Source organism: Bubalus kerabau, chromosome 23 (genome assembly GCF_029407905.1).
Source record: "Bubalus kerabau isolate K-KA32 ecotype Philippines breed swamp buffalo chromosome 23, PCC_UOA_SB_1v2, whole genome shotgun sequence".
Lineage (NCBI taxonomy): Eukaryota > Metazoa > Chordata > Mammalia > Artiodactyla > Bovidae > Bubalus > Bubalus kerabau.
The window spans coordinates 19,033,984-19,054,852 of NC_073646.1; the positions used below are offsets into that span (position 1 = coordinate 19,033,984).

Consider the following 20,869-nt stretch of genomic DNA (forward strand, 5'->3'; position numbering starts at 1 on the left):
TAAACTGTGGTTTTGGAGAAGACTCTTGAGAGTCCATTGGACCACAAGGAGATCAAACCAGTCAATCCTAAAGGAAAACAGCCCTGAATATTCATTGGAAGGACTGATGCTGAAGTTGAAGCTCCATTACTTTGGCCACCTGATGCGAAGAGCCAAGTTATTAGAAAAGACCCTGATGTGGGTAAAGATTGAAAGCAGGAGGAGAAGGAGATGACCAAGGAGCAGATAGTTGGATGGCATCACTGACTCAATGGATATGAGTTTGAGCAAGCTCCGGGAGTTGGTGATGGACAGGGGAGCCTGGTGTGCTGCAGTCCATGGGGTCACAGAATCGGACATGACTGAGTGATGAACAACAATAATAATAACCACATCTGCCATTTACTTAGAGGACAGAACAATGTGCAGGACAGATCCATCAACTGTTGCCCATGGGCCAAATCTGACCAGCCATCTAATTTTATAAGTTATTTTTATTGGGACAGCCACATCTGTTTGTTTGTGTATGGCTCCTTTTTCAGAGCATCAGCAGAGTTAAATTGTTTCAACAGAGATTGGCCTGTAAAGCTTCAAATATTTACTTTCTGGTCCTTTGGAGAAAATGTTTATGAATCTCACTACTTATTAGCTGGGGAGCCTTGAGAGTTATTCCACTCTCTGCACCTCAGTTTCCCTACCTGTAAAAGTACCTCCTACACTGTGTCATGACATCTGAGAAGGGCCTAGAACAGTATCTGTAACACAGTAAATGCTTCAGACATGTGCACTTATCTTTCTTCCCAGGAACCCTCAGAGGTAGATATCTTTGCCATTCACACTTTACAGATGAAGAAATCAGAATTTGATGGGAGGAAGTAGCTGCTTTTCAGGTACATAGTGAGGATTTGAAGTCACAGTGTCCACCAGTTCTGGTAGCCTTTTCAGAGATCTCAAGAAAGAAGGTGAGATTGGATTCTGTCCTGTGCTCTCAGGTGAGAGGTAAGATCTTTGAGGAGGAAGGACAGGTACTGTGGGACCACAGAAACAGGGCAGGCACCATGACCCAGGCAATCAGGGGAGACTTCCTAGAGGAGGTGATGGTGATGCTTCCTGAATGATGAGGAGATTTCAGGCACTGGTTCCCAGCACAAAGAGGGCTCAGACAGTCCTCTTTATGCTGCAACCCTTTTACCCTTAAGTGCAGTTGGACCTCACCTGTCCTTTAGGATGTGAGGGTATTCCAAGAGCCTGAGTAACTCCATGAGCAGATATGTATTTTAACAAAGTAACTTTGGGCTTTTATTTTTTTCACAGCCCTCCCCTAAACCAACACATCACAAAGGACTCCTCGCTTAGGTCAGTGTGTAGCCATTGAGGGTTATCACTCAGCGCACAGGAAGCAGCAGTCTTTATCCTTTCTCTCACTCCTATCCTCTCTCCTCATCTCTTTCTCTTCTTACTCCCTCACACACTACCCTCCTAACAAACCAGCTAGGAGGAGGCTCCAAGTCTTTTATGCAATCTGCCCTGAGGCAGGCTCTTCTGCAAGTCTGGCCTGTGTATCTCATACTCTCTTTGTGTCCCTTCTGAGAGCTGCAAGGCAGCCTGCAGCCCCTGCACATGGTGTTCCTCTCCACTCTACCCCTTTGGTTCTTGCAACCACTCTTGAATAGGATTTTTGCAAACATGCTAAATGCTGCTGCTGCTGCTGCTAAGTCGCTTCAGTCATGTCCAACTCTGTGCAACCCCATAGACGGAAGCCCACCAGGCTCCCCCGTCCCTGGGATTCTCCAGGCAAGAACACTGGAGTGGGTTGCCATTTCCTTCTCCAGTGAATGAAAGTGAAAAGTGAAAGTGAAGTCGCTCAGTCATGTCCGACTCTTAGCGACCCCATGGACTGCAGCCTACCAGGCTCTGCCTTCTATGGGATTTTCCAGGCAAGAGTACTGGAATGGGGTGCCATTGCTTTCTCCTGCTAAATGCTGGGCCCTGCTAAAAGACAGGCTCAGTTTTCTGTGACTGAATCATTCAACATACACAATGGGGACATTCTACTAATAAAGGAAGGGTTGTGTTGAGCATTTCTGTGTTCATCAGTTTTATTCCATCCATCTATCTATTCATCTACACGTTCAGATCAGTTCAGTCGCTCAGTCATGTCCAACTCCTTGCAACCCCATGAACCACAGCACACCAGGCCTCCCTGTCCAACATCAACTCCCGGAATCTACCCAAACTCATGTCCATTGAGTCGGTGATGCCATCCAACTATCTCATCCTCTGTCGTCCCCTTCTCCTCCTGCCCGCAATCTTTCCCAACATCAGTTCAGTTCAGTTCAGTCGATCAGTTATGTCCGACTCTTTGCGACCCCATGAACCGCAGCACGCCAGGCCTCCCTGTCCATCACCAACTCCCGGAGTCCACCCAAACCCATGTCCAACGAGTCGATGATACCATCCAGCCATCTCATCTTCTGTCACTCCCTTCTCCTCCCACCCTCAATCTTTCCCAGCATCAGGGTCCTTTACAATGAGTCAACTCTTCACATCAGGTGGCCAAAGTATTGGAGCTTCAGCTTCAACATCAGTCCTTCCAGTGAACACCCAGGACCGATTTCCCTTAGGATGGATTGGTTGGATATCCTTGCAGTCTAAGGGACTCTCAAGAGTCTTCTCCAACACCACAGTTCAAAAGCATCAATTCTTCTGTGCTCAGTCCTCTTTATAGTCCAACTCTCACATCCATACATGACCACCGGAAAAACCATAGCCTTGACTAGATGGATCTTTGTTAACAAAGTAATGTCTCTGCTTTTTAATATGCTGTCTAGGTTGGTCATAACTTTCCTTCCAAGGAGTAAGCGTCTTTTAATTTCATGGCTGCAGTCACCATCTGCAGTGATTTTAGAGCCCAAAAAAATAAAGTCAGCCACTGTTTCTACACATTGTGCATACATTTTTGCATCCATATATTTCAGTTCAGTTCAGTTGGTGAGTCATGACCTAATCTTTGAGACCCCATGAATTGCACTACACCAGGCTTCCCCGTCTATCACCATCTCCTGGAGCTTGCTCAAACTCATGTCCATCAAGTCAGTCATGCCATCCAACCATTTCATCCTCTGTCATCCCCTTCTCCTTCCACCTTCAATCTTTCCCAGCATCAGGGTCTTTTCTAATGAGTCAGTTCTTTGCATCAGATGGCCAAAGTATTGGAGGTTCAGCTTCAGCATCAGTTTTTCCAGTGAATATTCAGGACTGATTTCCTGTAGGATTGACTGGTTGGATCTCCTTGCAGTCCAAGAGACTCTCAAGAGTCTTCTTCAACACCACAGTTCAAAAGCATCAATTCTTCGGCACTCAGCTTTCCTTATAGTCCAACTCTCACATCCATACATGACTACTGGAAAAACCATAGCTTTGACTAGACTGACCTTTGTTCGTAAAGTAATGCCTCTGTTTTCTAAGATGCTGTCTAGGTTAATCACAGCTTTTCTTCCAAGGAGCAAGTCTCTTTTAATTTCACAGCTGCAGTCACCATCTGCAGTGATTTTGGAGCCCAACAAAATAAAGTCTGTCACTATTTCCATTGTTTCCCCATCTATTTGCCATGAAGTGATGGGACCGGATGCCATGATCTTAGTTTGTTGAATGTTGAGTTTTAAGCCAACTTTTTCACTCTCTTCTTTCACTGTCATCAAGAGGCTCTTTAGTTTTTCTTCGCTTTCTGCCTTTATGGTGGTATCATCTGTGTATCTGAGGTTATTGATATTTCTCCTGGCAATATTGATTCCAGCTTGTGCTTCATCCAGCCTGGCATTTCACATGATGTACTCTGCTGGGAGAAATATCAATAACCTCAGATATGCAGATGACACCACCCTTATGGCAGGAAGTGAAGAGGAACTAAAAAGCCTCTTGATGAAAGTGAAAGTGGATAGTGAAAAAGTTGGCTTAAAGCTTAACATTCAGAAAACTAAGATCATGACATCTAGTCCCATCACTTCATGGGAAATAGATGGGGAAACAGTGGAAACAGTGTCAGATTTTATTTTGTTGGGCTCCAAAATCACTGCAGATGGTGATTGCAGCCATGAAATTAAAAGATGCTTACTCCTTGGAAGGAACGTTATGACCAACCTAGATAGCATATTGAAAAGCAGAGACATTACTTTGCCAACAAAGGTCCGTCTAGTCAAGGCTGTGGTTTTTCCTGTGGTCATGTATGGATGTGAGAGTTAGACTGTGAAGAAAGCTGAGCGCTGAAGAATTGATGCTTTTGAACAGTGGTGTTGAAGAAGACTCTTGAGAGTCTCTTGGACTGCAAGGAGATCCAACCAGTCCATCCTAAAGGAGATCAGCCCTGGGATTTCTTTGGAAGGAATGATGCTAAAGCTGAAACTCCAATACTTTGGCCACCTCATGAGAAGAATTGACTCATTGGAAAAGACCCTGATGCTGGGAGGGGTTGGGGGCAGGAGAAGAAGGGGACGACAGAGGATGAGATGGCTGGATGGCATCACCGACTTGATGGACATGAATTTGAGTAAAATCTGGGGGTTGGTGATGGACAGGGAGGCCTGGCGTGCTGCAATTCATGGGGTTGCAAAGACTTGCACATGACTGAGTGACTGAACTGAACTGAACTCTGCATATAAGTTAAATAAGCAAGGTGACTATATACACCATTGACGTACTCTTCTCCCAATTTGGAACCAGTCTGTTGTTCCATGTCCGGTTCTAACTTTTGCTTTTTGTCCTGCATATAGATTTCTCAGGAGGCAGGTAATATGGTCTGTTACTCCCATCTCTAAGAATTTTCCAGTTTGTTGTGATCCACACAGTTGAGGTAGATGTTTTTCTGGAATTCTCTTGCTTTTTCGAAGATCTAACAGATGTTGGCAATTTGATCTCTGGTTCCCCTGCCTTTTCTAAATCCAGCTTGAACATCTGGAAGTTCACGGTTCATGTATTGTTGAAACCTGGCTTGGAGAATTTTGAGCATTACCTTGCTAGTGTGTGAGATGAGTGCAATTGTGTGGTAGGCTGAACATTCTTTGGCATTGCCTTTCTTTGAGATTGGGATGAAAACTGACCCTTTCCAGTCCTGTGGCCACTGCTGAGTTTTCCAAATTTACTGGCATGTTGAGTGCAGCACTTTCACAGCATTGTCTTTTAGGATTTAGAAATAGCTCAACTGGAATTCCATCACTTCCCCTAGCTTTGTTCATAGTGATGCTTCCTAAAGCCCACTTGACTTCGCATTCCAGGATGTCTGGCTCTAGGTGAGTGATCACTCCACAGTGGTTATCTGAGTCAAGAAGATCTTTTTTGTATAGTTCTTCTGTTTATTCTTGCCAGTTCTTACTAACTTCTGCTTCTGTTAAATCAATACAGTTTCTGTCCTTTATTGTGCCCATCTTTGCATGAAATGTTTCCCTGGTGCCTCTAATTTTCTTGAAGAGATTTCTAGTCTTTCCCATTCTGTTTTTTTCCTCTGTTTCTTTGCTTTTTTCACTGAGGAAGGCTTTCTTGTTTCTCCTTGCTATTCTTTGGAACTCTGCATTCAAATGGATATATCTTTCCTTTTTCCCCTTTACCTTTAGCTTCTCCATATATTTAACACTTTTTAAAAATTAAGACCTACTCACACTGAGGCACAAAATTCTTCAAATTCCCCAGCATTAAGATAGGGCTTGAGGGACTTCCCAGATGTTCCAGGGGCTAAGACTCTGTGCTTCTAATACAGGGAGCTTGGGTTCAATCCCTGGTCAGGGAACTAGATTCCACATGCCATAACTAAGACCCAGTGCAGCCAAATAAATAAAAATAAATGAATATTTTTAAAAGATGGGGCTTGACACGTTAGGTTCTTAATAAAAAGGTATGGAATAAGTGGGTGAATGAGTTAGTGAAATGGATGGTGACAGAGGCTTTAGCTTTCATTTAGTAGTCACCCCGTCCCATATGCATCTCGTTCTAGAACCTCCCAGTCTCCCTTTTGATCAGTCAGTGCTTCCTTGGCCTGAGACCCATCAAGATCATTCTAAAGTGGAAGAGTGCAGTGGGAGTGGGCAGTTAGGTAAGCTGGGAACTCACTCTCTGGTCTTTTTAGTTTAGAAACCATGTACCTCACTGTGCCATCTTGTGTGCCTCAGGGCCCACCAGCTCAGATATGGTGGAGGTAACTACATGTCCACCAAAATCCATTTTTTTCTTATGGTCATAGAGCAGGGCCATATTTCCGAGCCTTTCAGTTGGGTGGAGCCACATAACAGAATTCAGGTCAATAGGATGAGAATAGAAGTGATATTCACCACCTCCAGGTCTGGGCTATGGACTGTGCCGGTGGCACTCCTCTGCCTCCCAGCACCGACTTCTGGCCACACACAGAGGGAACAGCCAGAGAATCAGAGGTCCTAGGGGAGGACAGTGCCACAGGCTGACAGGGACTTGGGTCCTTGAAAGATTGTGTGGACCAGAAGCCCCACACCCAACCTTGGCTACAACTAGGTTTGGTGCAACCAAGACATAAACTTGTAATTCTGTTAAGCCACTGAAATGCAGATTTTTGTGTTTCCATAGTTAGCATTCCTTTGATTGACACACAAATACCATTACCTTCACAGCTGATGGGCTGTGATCTGTTGCCCTCAAAAAACAGCTTCAACTCTGGGGCCTTCTTGACATCAAACTCCTTCTGAAGTTCCTTCTCAACTGTGACATCCACTTTGCCAAAGCCAATCCCATTCTTGCCTTTGCCCATGATCTCCACGGCTTTGCCCAGCTCCTCAGCTAAGCTTCTGGATTGCTTTGAGGATGGGTTATCTGAAAGAGCCAATAAGAAGACAGAACTCACTAGAACCTCTCCTCCATCCCATCTCCCAAGGAGGAGGCTTTGTTAAGTTTAAGCCTTTATTAAGGATTTTTTTTTTTTTTTTTTTAAAGTTAAGGCCTGCCTAACTCCTGGGTTTTTCTCATGTTCTACTGCTAATGGGTAGATTCAGAAATGTGACGGATATCACAGTTCATGAAACTGATCAGTTTGGGAGATATGCATCAGGATTTTTTGGGGTTCAGCAACACTGGAAATAATACAACTTTGGGCAATTTAACTTCTCAGAGACCCATGTGCCTCATCAATAAAGTGGGGAAATAGTGGCGGCTTTGTGAAGCTGAGTCAAAAGATTTAACAATCTATTATATAGTGCTTATTACTTTCAAAGAGGTTTATGTGGATTAACCCACTGAATCCTCCTAGTACCCCTATGGGGTGTGTGTGTGTGTGTGTGTGTGTGTGTGTTAGTTGCTCTCAGTCATGTCTGACTCTTTGCAACCCCATGGACTGTAGCCCCCTCTGTCCATGTAATTCTCCAGGCAAGAATACTGGAGTGGGTTGCCATTTCCTTCTCCAGGGGATCTTCCCAACCCAGGGATCGAACCTGGGTCTCTCACATTCCAGGCAGATTCTTTACCATCTGAACCACCAGAGAAGCCTCTATGGAGTAGGTATGGCTATTATTATCTCACTGTGACAGAGGAGGAAACTGTTGCATAATTGAAATGACTTATTTGCCCAAAGTTTCATGGCAATAGAAGGTGTAGCAGGATGGGACTCACTCACTCTGGCTTGGGTGCTTGCTCTCTAACCTCCACTGGGCCTGTCCTTAGCATCAGGCCTGGCACTTGGTCAGTATATAATGCCTTCTTATTAATACTGTCATTATGGTTAAAATGTCTATCAGAAATCATAGTAGAGGGAGAGAGTGAGAAGGAGGGAGGTGAGAGGAGAGAAAAAGAGAAGTGGGTGGGCGGGCATGGAGAGAGAGGGAGAATGAGCACCATCTGGTGGAAGTTCCTGGAGCTAACAGGACAGGTTCTGCACCTTCATTTGCCCTGTATCTGCATGTAATATGGCAGGGGACATGCTTGTGAAAAGGAGGCCAGATGTGAGAAGGGTAAGGGGGTGGGGGGAGGTTATGATGACCCCCTACCCACCCAGCTCATCTCCTTGGTCCAGAGTGTTGAAGAGACCTGACACTATTGATCAAGATTCCTTGGCCTCTCACATTGCCGGGTGGTGGGCTGGAAGTAGAAGTGAGGGGCCCTTTTCTGGAAAGAGCCCCAGGGGACTGGCATGCGATCCCAGCAGCGGTAGAAGACTTCCTGGCCTAAATGGGAGGGGCTAAAAGGCAATCACATTTGTCTCCCTTCCTCCTGATAATGTTGAGAGATTGTAGGCCCCTCGCTGGTTCTCACAGCCCAGTGTCTGCAGCAGGTGGGTTGAGCCAGGGTAGAGGGTCATTGATTCCCTTTTAAGCCAGAATGCTTTATCTTTCTCAAACTCCCTTGTCCATCTGGAGCACTTGAAACCAGTGCAAGTCATTTCCACTGCCATGGGCAAGTTCCAAGTACAAGAGAGAGGGCTTTTGAAAAGCAAAACCCAGAAAGCCAGGCCTGGGACAACTGGCACACACCCCATTGCCAGTCAGCACACTGCTCCGGTAATGGAACCCAAATGTGAATGATCACTTTCATTAAACTCTCAATCAATGGACACGAAGTGTGACTTTTCGCCTCCCTTGTTGATCAGTGCCTCTCCACTGCCTGCTTTGTCACCGGCATTGCCTTCGATACCCCATCCCGCACCATCAGCAGGGGTTGGCCTGTTGCCAGAAGCTCTGGCCTGCAGGCCTCTCCTCTGACTTCCTCACGGATTTGGCCATGCCTGGCTCAGGGCTGCTGATTGACATAGCATCCGAATCTGAGTTTCTAAGCTTGGGACAAGAGAAACACTTGGAATGATTGCCCAAACAGTGGAGTTTTTGATGTTCCACACATAGCCCAGTGCTTTTTGGTGTCTAACATGGAAGTGAGAGAAAGAGACTGTGACAACTGGGGCCTGAGAGTTGGATAGATGGGACCTAATAGCTACAGTAATGGGATTCATTCATTCACTCATCTGACAAATCTTTTTTAGAATCTTCCATGTGCCAGGAAGTATTTTAGGTATTGAGGACTTAATAATGAACAGACTGATAAAAATCACTGCTCTCATTGGAAAAGCCAGAAAATAAAGTAAAGAATAAAGTAAAGAAACAGGCTGTATTCTATGCTAGAAGCTAAGTGCTATGGAGAAAAAAGAAGCAGACATGGAAGTTGGGAGTGTCTGGGAATGGAGTTTAAGTAGGGAGGTAAACGGAGGTCTCACGAGAAGAGAATGGAACATTTTAATGAAGACTGAAGATGATGAGGGAACCAGCTGTGTGCTCACTCACAGGAGGGAGAGAGTTCCAGGCAAAGGAGCCATATGAGCAAAGGCCTTGAAGTAAGAACACATGCAACATGCCTGGAAAATCCCATGGACAAAAGGGCCTGGTGCACTGCAGTCCATGGGGTCACTAGGAGTCGGACACGACTGAGCGACTTCACTTTATTTTTTCACTTTCATGCACTGGAGAAGGAAATGGCAACCCACTCCAGTGTTCTTGCCTGAAGAATCCCAGGGACAGGGGAGCCTGGTGGGCTGACGTCTATGGGGTCGCACAGAGTCGGACATGACTGAAGCGACTTAGCAGCAGTAGCAGCAACATGTTTGAGGGATGACAAGAAGTCCATTGGGTCTGGAGACACAGGCCTCGTAGACCACTGAATAGACTTTGGTCTTTCCTCTGAAGCTTGTGGAAATGTACTAGAGGGTTTGGAGCAGTGTTGGATGTGATGATATACATTTTTACTGGATTGTTTTGAATGTTACATGGAGATTAGACCACAGAGGAAAAAGGAGGCCAGCTGGAGGCCACTGTAATAATCCAGGTAAGAAATGTTAATGGCTTGAATCAGGGGAGTGGCAATGGAGAGGGTGAGAAGTGGTCAGAGCCTGGAGGGGTCTTGAAGGAGGAATTGACAAGGTTTATTGATGGATTGGAGATGGAATGTAAATGAAAGAAATCAAGGATGACTCTGACATTTTGACCTGAGCAACCAGAAGGATGATGATAGTGATGATGATGGTAATGATTGTGATGATGATCGTAGTATTGATAACAAGATAACAGCATTTATTGAACACTTACTATGCCAAGTACTTTGCTAAGTGTTACGTGCATTATCTTGATTAGTCCTCAGAAAAAGCCTAGGAGTCATCTACTGTTGTAGATAGTCATCTACTATTACAGGTGAGGAATGTTAGACAAGGAAACAGAAACCCAGGAGTCTCACAGCTAGTAAGCATTAGGCCAAGACTCAGCTCCAAGGCTGCTGCTAAGTCGCTTCAGTCATGTCTGACTCTGTGCAACCCCATGGACTTCGGCCTACCAGGCTCCTCCGTCCGTGGGATTTTCCAGGCAAGAGTACTGGATTGGGGTGCCATTGCCTTCTCCAGCTCCAAGGCTGGCTGACTCCAAACTCCATGCTCTAACTGACCTCGAAGGCAAGCCAGACTGAAAAAATGCTCTTTTTCCCTGGAGGGGTGAGTTTCCAATCTCCCCTGCTCTGGGTGGTTCATATCAGAGCAGATAGACTCTGGAGAACAAAATCTACTTTTTATGTCCAGTCCTGTTTACTAGTTTCTATCTTTTTAAAATTTGCAAATCAGTGTTTACCTCTGGAGCCTTGAATACCAAGCGTGTAAAGGTAAAATGAATGCATACACCCTCAGGTCTTGGTGACTATGTCTCATCGGGCATAGAGTCAATTCAGCTGTATATTGGAACCTGGGCAAAGCAGTGCCCAGTGGACTGTGGATGGGCAGGGAGCCCTTTGCTGGGAGCTCCTTCAGTTTTAGCCCTCCTCAGGTTCTAACTAGGGTCCATGGTCTGGCACATACTAGATACTCAATGAACATCATTTCCTTAGGTTGTTTCATATATCAGAGACAGTTATGGTGGCTTACAGCACCTGTGGTCCAGAAGAGGAGTTTTTTAAACATCTCTGAACCTTAGCTTCCTCACCTATAGAATGGGGATAGTGATAAGTTTCCATACCTTAGAATAAGCCTACATAGTAAGCCAAGGTATGCAAAGCTCTGATACAGAAGTGCCCAATAAACATTGAGCATTATGATAACATGGGGGAAATTCATGGTCTTGCTCTGACCAGATGTTCTCTGGGGAGGAAGGATCCTATGTAGTTATCAGGATCTTCAGCAAATCTTCTTATTCCTGGGGAAAGGAAGACAAGGGTGACAAGCCATCCAAAACAAGGCTGAGGCCTATTCTGTGGCTCTCTCATGGGTTTTGGGGTTAAGCAAATGGCACCCAGGGTCCCATTAGAGTTGGCAGTGGCTCTCGAGAGTGTGCCTAGTGTGTAAATGTGTTAATGGCTAGTGGACCTAGAATCACTGTTTGCCTGGGTCTTTAGTAGGTAACCCCATGCTCCCTTTTTGGAGCAGCCAATGTGGGTCAGGGGAGGGGCTGATGGATGGGGGAGGTGTGAGTGTAGGAAATGGAGATTCGATCCCAGCACAGGGAGCTGGAGTCTGCCTTTCTTTAGATTGTGGTTCTCAACAGGGCACATTTGGCCCTATCTGGAGTCATTACTGGTTGTCACATCTGGAATGCTACTGGTATCTAGTTGTTAAAAGCAAGGGATGTTACTAAATATCCCACAGTGCACAAGACACCCTCCTCCCCTGTCTCACACACACACGCGCGCGCACACACACACATACATAGAGAGACTGTGCTAAGAATTAGCCAGCAGAAATGTCAACAGGGCTGAGGATGAGAAACCCCACTTTAGACCAAGTTCAAGATCAAGCATGGAAAAGGCTTATGAGTATAATACTCTCAGCATTCCATAGGATGCTTTATAGTGCTCGTAGGTGATAAGGACTTCAGTATGGTCTCCAACTCCCAGTTCCTCAGGGTCCAGCCAACATGTTTCTTTGACCATTGAAAAGGCCTACAAAACTCTAAAAATCTGCTCCTTACCCTTCTGATCTTATTTCCCACTACTTTTCTCTTTGGCAACTCAGCTAAGCCACCCTGCACATTCCCACCTCGGGGCCTTTGCACTTGCTGTTCCTTCTGCCTGAAATTTTCTCAGGTTGCTGTTTTACTGTCTTCAGGTCTTTGTTCAATTTCCATCTTCACAGGAAAGCCTTCTCTGGCTACCCTGTACTTCACCCACTTGCACCACTCCTTGTACTTCCTAAGGGCCCTGCTCTGTTTTTCTCCATAGTACTTCTACCCTTAAGATATGCTACATTTTTCACTTCTGCATCATTTTATCTTGAGTCTCCTCTCTCCAAGCTTCCCTTGTGGTTCAGCTGGTAAAGAATCCGCCTGCAATGCGGGAGACCTGGGTTCAATCCCTGGGTTGGAAAGATCCCCTGGAGAAGGAAAAGGCTACCCATTCCACTGTTCTGGCCTGGAGAATTCCATGAACTGTATAGTCCATGGAGTCCCAGAGTTGGACACGACTGAGCAACTTTCACTTTCATTTTCACTTGCCTCTCCATGATAAAAGATCTGTAAAGCAAGGGTCTGTCTGTTTTGCTTACCACTTGGTGCCTAGAAGAGATCTGGCATATAATAAATATTCAATAAGTGTTTAATGAATGAATGTTTCAATTATTAGCACAGTTTAAGAAGAATTGAGTGTTAGACCTGGTCTGAAATCCTCATCACTTACCAGTTGTATAATTTTGGGCAAATCCTAAACCTTTCTGAGACTTTATTTGCCTCATAATATAAGACAGGAACAATGAGAACAAGCCCAGTGCCTGGAATACAGGTCTGAGTAAATGGTCTTCCTCATTTTCAGCATGACGATTGTCCGCATCATCACCATCATCACCATCCTCATCTACTATACCATCTACATCATCTAATCTGCTCCCAAGACAGACTCTTGCCACCTCTGCCTTACGGATGATTACTAATTAGTGAACCTAGAAACTGCTCCTTTTAAGTCTCATTTTGGCCTCCTCCACTAAATGTAGCTTTTCCTTTTCTCTTGTCTCATTTATGGAGAACACTGTGGGCCAAAGGAAAGCTCATTTATTTACCAACATCTCCAAATGACTACTGTGCTCCAGGCACAATCCTAGATGTTAGCAATCAAGAGATGAATCAGTTTTGACCCCTGTTCCCTGTGGGACTTACAAGTTTAAACGCAATTTCAAAGCGGTGTGCCAAATGTTATAAAAAGCAGGGTGCAGAGGGCTGAGTGAGCATGCCAGAGCCTAGGTGGGAGGGAGGTGAACACAGCCTCTTGACAAGGCAACTTCATGAACTTAAACTTCATAATCCAGCTTAAGAAGTTCAGGAAGGACACTACAGGTAGAGGGAACCTCAAGTGTAAAGGCCAGGAGGCTAATGCCAGTGTGACCTACCAGGTAGCCACACTCCGGGTGTAGAGCACAGACTTCAAGTGGAATGGAAAAGCAGGCCTGGGTTAAATCAAGCCAAGGACATTGTAGCTATGTTAAGGAGTTTGGAAACTTGGGGATTTTCAATCAGAAAGTGATCCAATCAGACGTGCATTTTAGCCTCTAAGAATGATGCTGTCAGTGCAGAAATGCTTGATGGTGTGGTGCCCTTCAATAATTGCGTCTGTTCTTCCTGTTCACATTTTTTCTTTTGAAAAGCTCCAAAGGCTTGTCTTTTAATGCAGGGTGCTAGGTCTCCATGTGGCAAAGCAGATTTGAAGATTTCATGGCTTTGATGGATAGCTGGTCACCATAGAAAGTGAGCTTAGAGAATATAAATCACCTGTTGCAATGAGCCTGTAACTTAAGTCTCTTGATATTTTCTTGTAACTGTGGCTTTCTTTTTGTTGGCAGTCTTAGAATATTCTGCTATCTCATAATTTAGTCTTTCCCCCTTTTCAAAAAGCTCCCCAGTGACACTTATTTTTTACTCATTTTGGCTAGAGTTAGCTTGTGAGTTTGCCAAAACTGTGACTGAGACAAGTGCACAGTGTGGAAAAGAGGCAGAGACAGAAGTGGTAAATAAAACACGGGCAGGCCATGCATGGACTGAAATAAGTGCTGGATTCTAACTTAAAGCCTGCCACCAAGGTGCAACTGTACAACTGAGGAAATTCACCTCCCTTGCCACTATAAAGTCTGCCCCCAGATGCAGCTTTTTGATGAGTCTGCAAGCAATTGATTTATTATGATCTCTGCCTCAGCTCCACATCAGATCATCAGGCATTAGATTCTCAGAAGGAACACACAACCTAGACCCCTTGTATGTGCAATTCATAGTAGGGTTTGTGCTCCTGTGAGAATCTAATGCCGTCAGTGACATGACAGAAGGCAGAGCTCAGGCAGTAATGCAAATAACGAGGAGTGGCTGTAAATACAGATGAAGCTTTGCTTGCTGACCCACCACTCACCTCCTGCTGTGTGGCCCAGTTCTTACCCCTGATCTAGAAGATGCCACAGTGGTTCAGGGAGAGAATGATGAGGCCATAACTACAGCAGTGGCAGGAGGAATGGGGAGGACTGGAGATTGCAGAGGGCTTCGGGAGGTAGTTTCAATAGGACTCTGTGAGAGATTAGAGATGAGACTAGAAAGGAGTCAAGAATGATCTAGGATTTCTGACTTTGACATTATAAAGATAGCCATGCTGTCAATCAAGACAGGATGTGAGAAAAAGCAAATCAAGTAAAGATGCTGAGGTCTATTTTGGACACATGTGGCATTGAGATGTGTGAGATATCCAAGAGAAAAGATGCCTCTGAGTGTTGATTCTTGAATCTGGAGTCCTTGGAGAAATGAGAAACTGGGCAGCAGCTAAGGATTTGATAGTTAGCAGGACAGTATTTCCCTGGACAATATTGGAAAGACCTTTTTGTAAAGAGCCATTTACTCCTGAAAAAATAAAAAAAGAACTTTTTATAATGCTCATCCTAAGTGATTCGTTTTTCCAAAGGTCATTTTAAAGGGTCTGCCAGTTTTTGAGAATTCATTTTTATATAAACTGCATATTTGAAGAAATTAAATTTTCAAATGAAATGAGTTTGAGTGTCTTTTAGATAGCATCTCTGCCGGTGTTCACCGAATTGAAATACCTGCTGGTGGGAAGACTTTCAAGTATTCAAATTGGTTGTTATCAGGTATAATTAAAGAATATAAAATGGATTGGCTCCCTTCATAGTCCCAGGCTCAATGTCAATCCCTAAGTTATAAAATGTCAATATCCCAAAGAACCATGAACTTGCCCTTCTGCCCCGATTAAAGCAGAGTAGTCGTGGACAGAGTCTTGCATTCTCACACATATTGGATAGGTTACCCAGGTTTGTCCACCTGCCGGGTCATTTTGGAAGCATAAATGAGTGTTGTGGGGTGTGTTGTGTCATGCAAAGTGTGTGGCTCTAAATACTTCAATATCTCCACTGAGGGTCCAGGATTCAGGGATTAAGCCTGCAGCAAAAAAGAGAAGACGGCTTAGATGGCTGACCTGTGCAAACCATTAACTCACAAGCCACAGCAGCTGTAGAGTTCTCAATTCTTCCCTGAGGAAAAAAAAAACCATGAACCAAATGTTCAAGTAGTGACCCAAGTCTTGATGTGGATGAGGGAGCTAGGGAACCAGCTGGAGGAGTAGTTCAGTAAGGTGGAAATTATGTCCTGCTCACAGGCTCCTATAAAGAAAATGACCCAAACTGGATCTCACCTAGGTCTTGCTCCATGGGCTTGAAGCAAAATCAGGTGTGCATTCTGACACTTTGAAGGAAACAAACCATTAACAGCCTGAACTGGATGGAGGTCGGAGGCTTGGAATTATTTTGAGAGAACTTTACACAACAGGCACACTTCATGTTCAGTTCAGTTCAGTTGCTCAGTCGTGTCTGACTCTTTGCGACCCCATGAACTGCAGCATACCAGGCCTCCCTGTCCATCACCAACTCCCAGAGTTTACCCAAACTCATGTCCATTGAGTCAGTGATGCCATCCAACCATCTCGTCCTCTGTCATCCCCTTCTCCTCTTGCCTTCAATCTTTCCCAACATCAGGGTCTTTTCAAATGAGTCAGACCTTCACATCAGGTGGCCAAAATACTGGAGTTTCAGCTTCAACATCAGTCCTTCCAATGAACACCCAGGACTGATTTCCTTTAGGATGGACTGGTTGGATCTCCTTGCAGTCCAAGGGACTCTCTAGAGTCTTCTCCAGCACCACAGTTCAAAAGAATCAATTCTTTTGCACTCAGCTTTCTTTATAGTCCAACTCTCACATCCATACTGGATGACTGGATGACTACTGGAAAAACCATAGCCTTGACTAGACGGACCTTTGTTGACAAAATAATGTCTCTGATTTTTAATATGCTGTCTGGTTGGTCATAACTTTCCTTCCAAGGAGTAAGCGTCTTTGAATTTCATGGCTGCAATCACCATCTGCAGTGATTTTGGAGCCCCCAAAAATAAAGTCAGCCACTGTTTCCACTGTTTCCCCATCTATTTGCCATGAAGTGATGGGACCTGATGCCATGATCTTAGTTTTCTGAATATCGAGCTTTAAGCCAACTTTTTCACTCTCCTCTCTCACTTTCATCAAGAGGCTCTTTAGTTCTTCTTCACTGTCTGCCATAAGGGTGAAAATTGGAAGGAGGCAAAATGACCCAGTTAGATTTTGTCTCCTGGGAACTACCAAGGTTAAGGGCAGGGTTAAGGTTAAGCTTGTCGTATGTTGCTATAAAGTGGCTGCACAAGTCAGCTGAGGAAGCAATGGGATTCATGGTAACTGAGCTACTGACACTCTCAGTGTCACAAAATGCCTGCTGATGCAAAGACCGCCCGCTGAAGTGGCGCAACTCAGAGAGAATGTATCAAATGAGAAGAGACAAGAATTGAGGAAGGAGCTGGGAGGCCTGAATTTCAGGCAGAAGACACAGACTCAAATGCTAGAGGGGTGAGGCAGGGGTGTGACTATGTGGGGCCGGCTGACTAGGAATGTGGCAACTGACAAGTGTGCTGTTTCCTGATCACAAGGGGCAAATTGTCACTTAGCTCCAGCCAACTGTCACATTATAGGAACGTAAGCCAGGGCTTCCAGGTCTTTTGGTTTTTCAAGAGCAGATGTAAAAATTGAATTTCAATTATGAAATGTCCCCAAATAGGGAGACAAATAGTGGCAGTACACTGGGTGATTATGAGGAGTGCTGTGTGAGAACATTTAGCGGGGCTATAAGGACAGTTCCCGGCACACAGTAAGTGCCCGCTATGTGAAAGTTGTTATGAACATCCCTTCCATCCCGTCTCAAAGCATAGACATGGGTCTGTGTCGGTGTCTCAGGGAAAAGGAGTCCGTTTCCTCCATCAAAATGCCTGCTGATGCAAAATCTGAAGACTATAAATTCAGATGAAAAACCTGATGATCTAAAAATCTTCCTTGAGACAGTGCCCATAACTGTGTCCCAGCAACTTACAATATTATTTAGCAACTTAACAACATATTTTGTCTTCACAATAATCCAGTATGGCACTTGTGTTTATATCCATTTTACAGAGGAGAAAACTAAGGTTCAGAATGGTAAAGACACCGGAAGGTAAATCCTGGCTTCTTGCCTTCAGTGGAACAGAGGAGCCAGATACAAATCAAGACCAAAGAGGTGACATAGTATCTTGCAAATGACTTAGTTTCCCTGGACCTCAGTACTCTCATCTGGGAATTAAGGATGATGCTATTTTTTTAATTATTATTGAAATGTGTTCTCATGTATTTATGCTAAGTTTCTTCCGTTGTGTCCGACTCTTTGCGGACCCCATGGACTGTAGCCTGCCAGGGTCCTCTGCCCATGGGATTTTTCAGGCAAGAATACTGGAGTGGGTTGCCATTTCCTTATCCAGGGGATCTTCCCAACGTGGGATCGAACTCACGTCTCTTACATCTCCTGTACAGTCAGGCAGGTTCTTTTCCACTAGTGCCACCTGTTTAACAATACTTAAAATTCCTCTGGCTGCCAGAAGAAAGGGGGCAGGTCTCAGCCCACCCATCACCCATTGCCCAGGAGTTAGGGACACTCACGGAAGAGCACCATCAGGAAGCGCGTCTCGTTCAGCATCTGAGTCAGGCCAGCAGGTGTTAGCACCATCAAGTTTTCCTCCACAAGGATATGCAAGGGCTGGGACATGTTGATGCTCTCCTTCTTGCCATTCATCTCTGGTGAGCCCTGGACAGTGCCAACACAAGAGGCTACCAGCAGCAGAGACATACAGAGCAGCTCCATAGCTGTCCTTCAAGGGCAGGAGAAAGAACAAGAACTCTTACCAACACGGGTGGTGGGGACCCACGTCATCACTCCCTCCCCATCTCCTTTCCTAAAAGGTCAGTCCTGATGTGGAGAATATGGCCTCAGCACTCCCCACTGGCTTCTTAGCAGTGCCCAGAGCTCAGCAAAGCAAGCTGGTAAAGGAGAGGCAAACTTTGCCAGTGAGGTTAACCTTGGGGCCCATTGAAACTGCATGGGATTAGCTCAGAGCAGCAGGGTCCCACTCGGAGCAACAGAAAGCCAAATCACAAACCAACACTCAAGCCCACTGGCTCCCCAGACACTAGGTAAGAATATTTTTAGATATGAAACTCAGTCCAGAATCCCAAGGCGAGCCTCTGGGTCTCAGAGATGACTAATCCAATCCCTATCACAGCCTCTGCTTCATGCTCCCCCAACTCCTGCTTGAATACCTCTTTTGATGGGAAGCTTACTGCTGGCAGTGTAACCCATTTGATTTTTGAGCAAATTTTCTCAAGTGTAAATGTTTCTTTCAAAAGTAATCACCATAATGCACTCATGTAAAAATTCCAAGCAACACAATAAAAAAATGTTAATTAGAAAACAAAAATTTCTCCCATTACCCCACCTCTGAGAAAGTGACTCAGTTTGGAATGAATCTTCACCAATGTTGAAAATGCCAGTATGAATGTGTATTTAACTGTATATATATAAACATATTAATAAATGGAATTAGGCAATACTGTTCATTGTCCAACTGTCTTACTCAGTGATGTAAAATATATTCCAGATACCTTTTTGATAAGAGTACATATTAGGTCTATAACATGATTTCCTTTCCTCTTTTTTTCCCCCTCATTTTTTTTTCTTTTACAATTCTTATCTGTTCAGATGGTTTGGGTCAGCAGTTGTCTCTCCTTAAGTGCCACTCTCCCCAGTAATGTTTCCCTAATAATCTAGAGCATAGGCTCACTGTCACAGATCTTTGCATGTTGTCCTCAAGCACAGAGCCATTTTCCTATGTAGCATACAGACTACTCAAGTGTTTTGAACATGGCAAATAGCTGGTCCAGATTAAATTTATAAGGACCTCAATTTCTTTGAGTGCTGTGTTCCTAGCATTTGGTATTTATGATAGGCAAATAAACATGAATGAATGAGTGGATATTTGATATGTACCTGGTAAATATGTTTGGCACACTATCTGAGGATTTTTTAAAAGTAGATCTTCTAATGTAATTTTTTGGTCTAATACCAAAATAATTGGTATTAGATAATTGGTCACAAGTCTTAAATTTTATAAATACCTATAACTAGCTAAAGCATCTGCCTACAATGCCTACCATGTGGGAGACCCGGGTTCAATCCCTGGATCGGGAAGATCTCCTGGAGAAGGAAATGGCAACCCACTCCAGTATTCTTGCCTGGAAAACCCCATGGATGGTGGAACCTGGTAGGCTACAGTCCATGGGGTCGTGAAGTGTCGGACATGACTGAGCGACTTCACTTTACTATAGCTAAACACACTTGTTAAATTATGTATCAAGTGTTAAATTTTATAAATACCTGTAGCTAAATATACTTGTCATGTATGGCTGTTCTATGCATTCCATGCCATCATCTCTCCTATGACAATTCTATAAGATAGTAATATTATAATCCCCATTTAGTGACTATAAAATGAGGCACATAGATTTGTGTTAAGTGATTTGTCCAAGGCCATACAGCTAATATGTGACAGAGCCAGGATTTCAAACAAGGCAATCTAGCTACAGAATCCATGTCCTTAACCAGAATGATGTACTGTCTCTCTATGCCCCCTGTAAAACTGGTGCAGTGAACAGTGTCTTGAGACAGTAACTGAGGCTCCCTGACTCCAACCACCATCTCTGGTATCCACCATCTAATCATGCTGTGTCTCAGAAGGGGAGGACTGAGGCTGGCAACAGAACAGAATCAAAATTTTTGGTTTGGGGTTACAAAACAGGCCTTTAAAACTCAGGAGGGGCTTGCAAGTCAAGGTTCTAATTGTAAGAACTAAGCTTTTCAGGAAAATATAAAAGGGTTTTTGACTACTCAAAGGTTTCTGCTATAAACTCTAGGTAAGGAAGAAGACGTTGACAGAAGGAACATTTACCTTACCTTCCCCAAAGGAGATAAAAGTGTGCCTTCTTATCAGAAGGGCAGGGAGGAATGGCAAGAGCTTTGATGCTTCTAGGGTCCTGAGAAAGGGTTCTGACCCTCTGTCCCTTCTCTTTTTGCTCACCACTGCAGTCCCCATCCCCAGTCACACTCTGGTCACAGTAATAAGTGAATCACCATGTATTAAGCTAGCATTTGAGCTTTACACGCATCATCTCATTAACCCTCACAGCATGTCTGTGAGGTAGGTACAATTATGAAGCCCAACTTACAAAAGTAGAGACCCACCCTAGAAGAAGGAGCAAGACTTAAGCTCAGGTATATCTAAGCCTAATGCATATGGGGCTAAACCAGGACTCGCAATCTACAGCCCTCTGCCTTTCTTGTAAATACCATGTTAGAGGATTCACAGCTATACCCATCCCATCACAATTGCCTACGGTTGCCTTTACTACCGGAGAAGGTGATGGCACCCCACTCCAGTACTCTTGCCTGGAAAATCCCATGGACGGAGGAGCCTGGTAGGCTGCAGTCCATGGGGTCGCGAAGAGTCGGACAC

At 44.5% G+C, this 20,869-nt stretch overlaps 1 protein-coding gene across 1 annotated transcript in view; it reads right to left on the bottom strand.

Annotated features, from left to right (window-relative positions):
* Positions 1-20,460, bottom strand: part of PDILT (protein disulfide isomerase like, testis expressed) — a 46,373-nt gene extending 25,913 nt beyond the window's left edge. Inside the window, exons 1-3 of the mRNA XM_055561544.1 lie at positions 20,311-20,460; positions 17,964-18,172; positions 6,601-6,807 (exon numbers count right to left, since the gene is read on the bottom strand). Of these exons, the coding sequence (XP_055417519.1) occupies positions 6,601-6,807; positions 17,964-18,165 (409 nt within the window). The 5' untranslated portion in view covers positions 18,166-18,172; positions 20,311-20,460. The remainder of the gene's footprint in view (positions 1-6,600; positions 6,808-17,963; positions 18,173-20,310) is intronic.
* Positions 20,461-20,869: the final 409 nt, after the last annotated feature.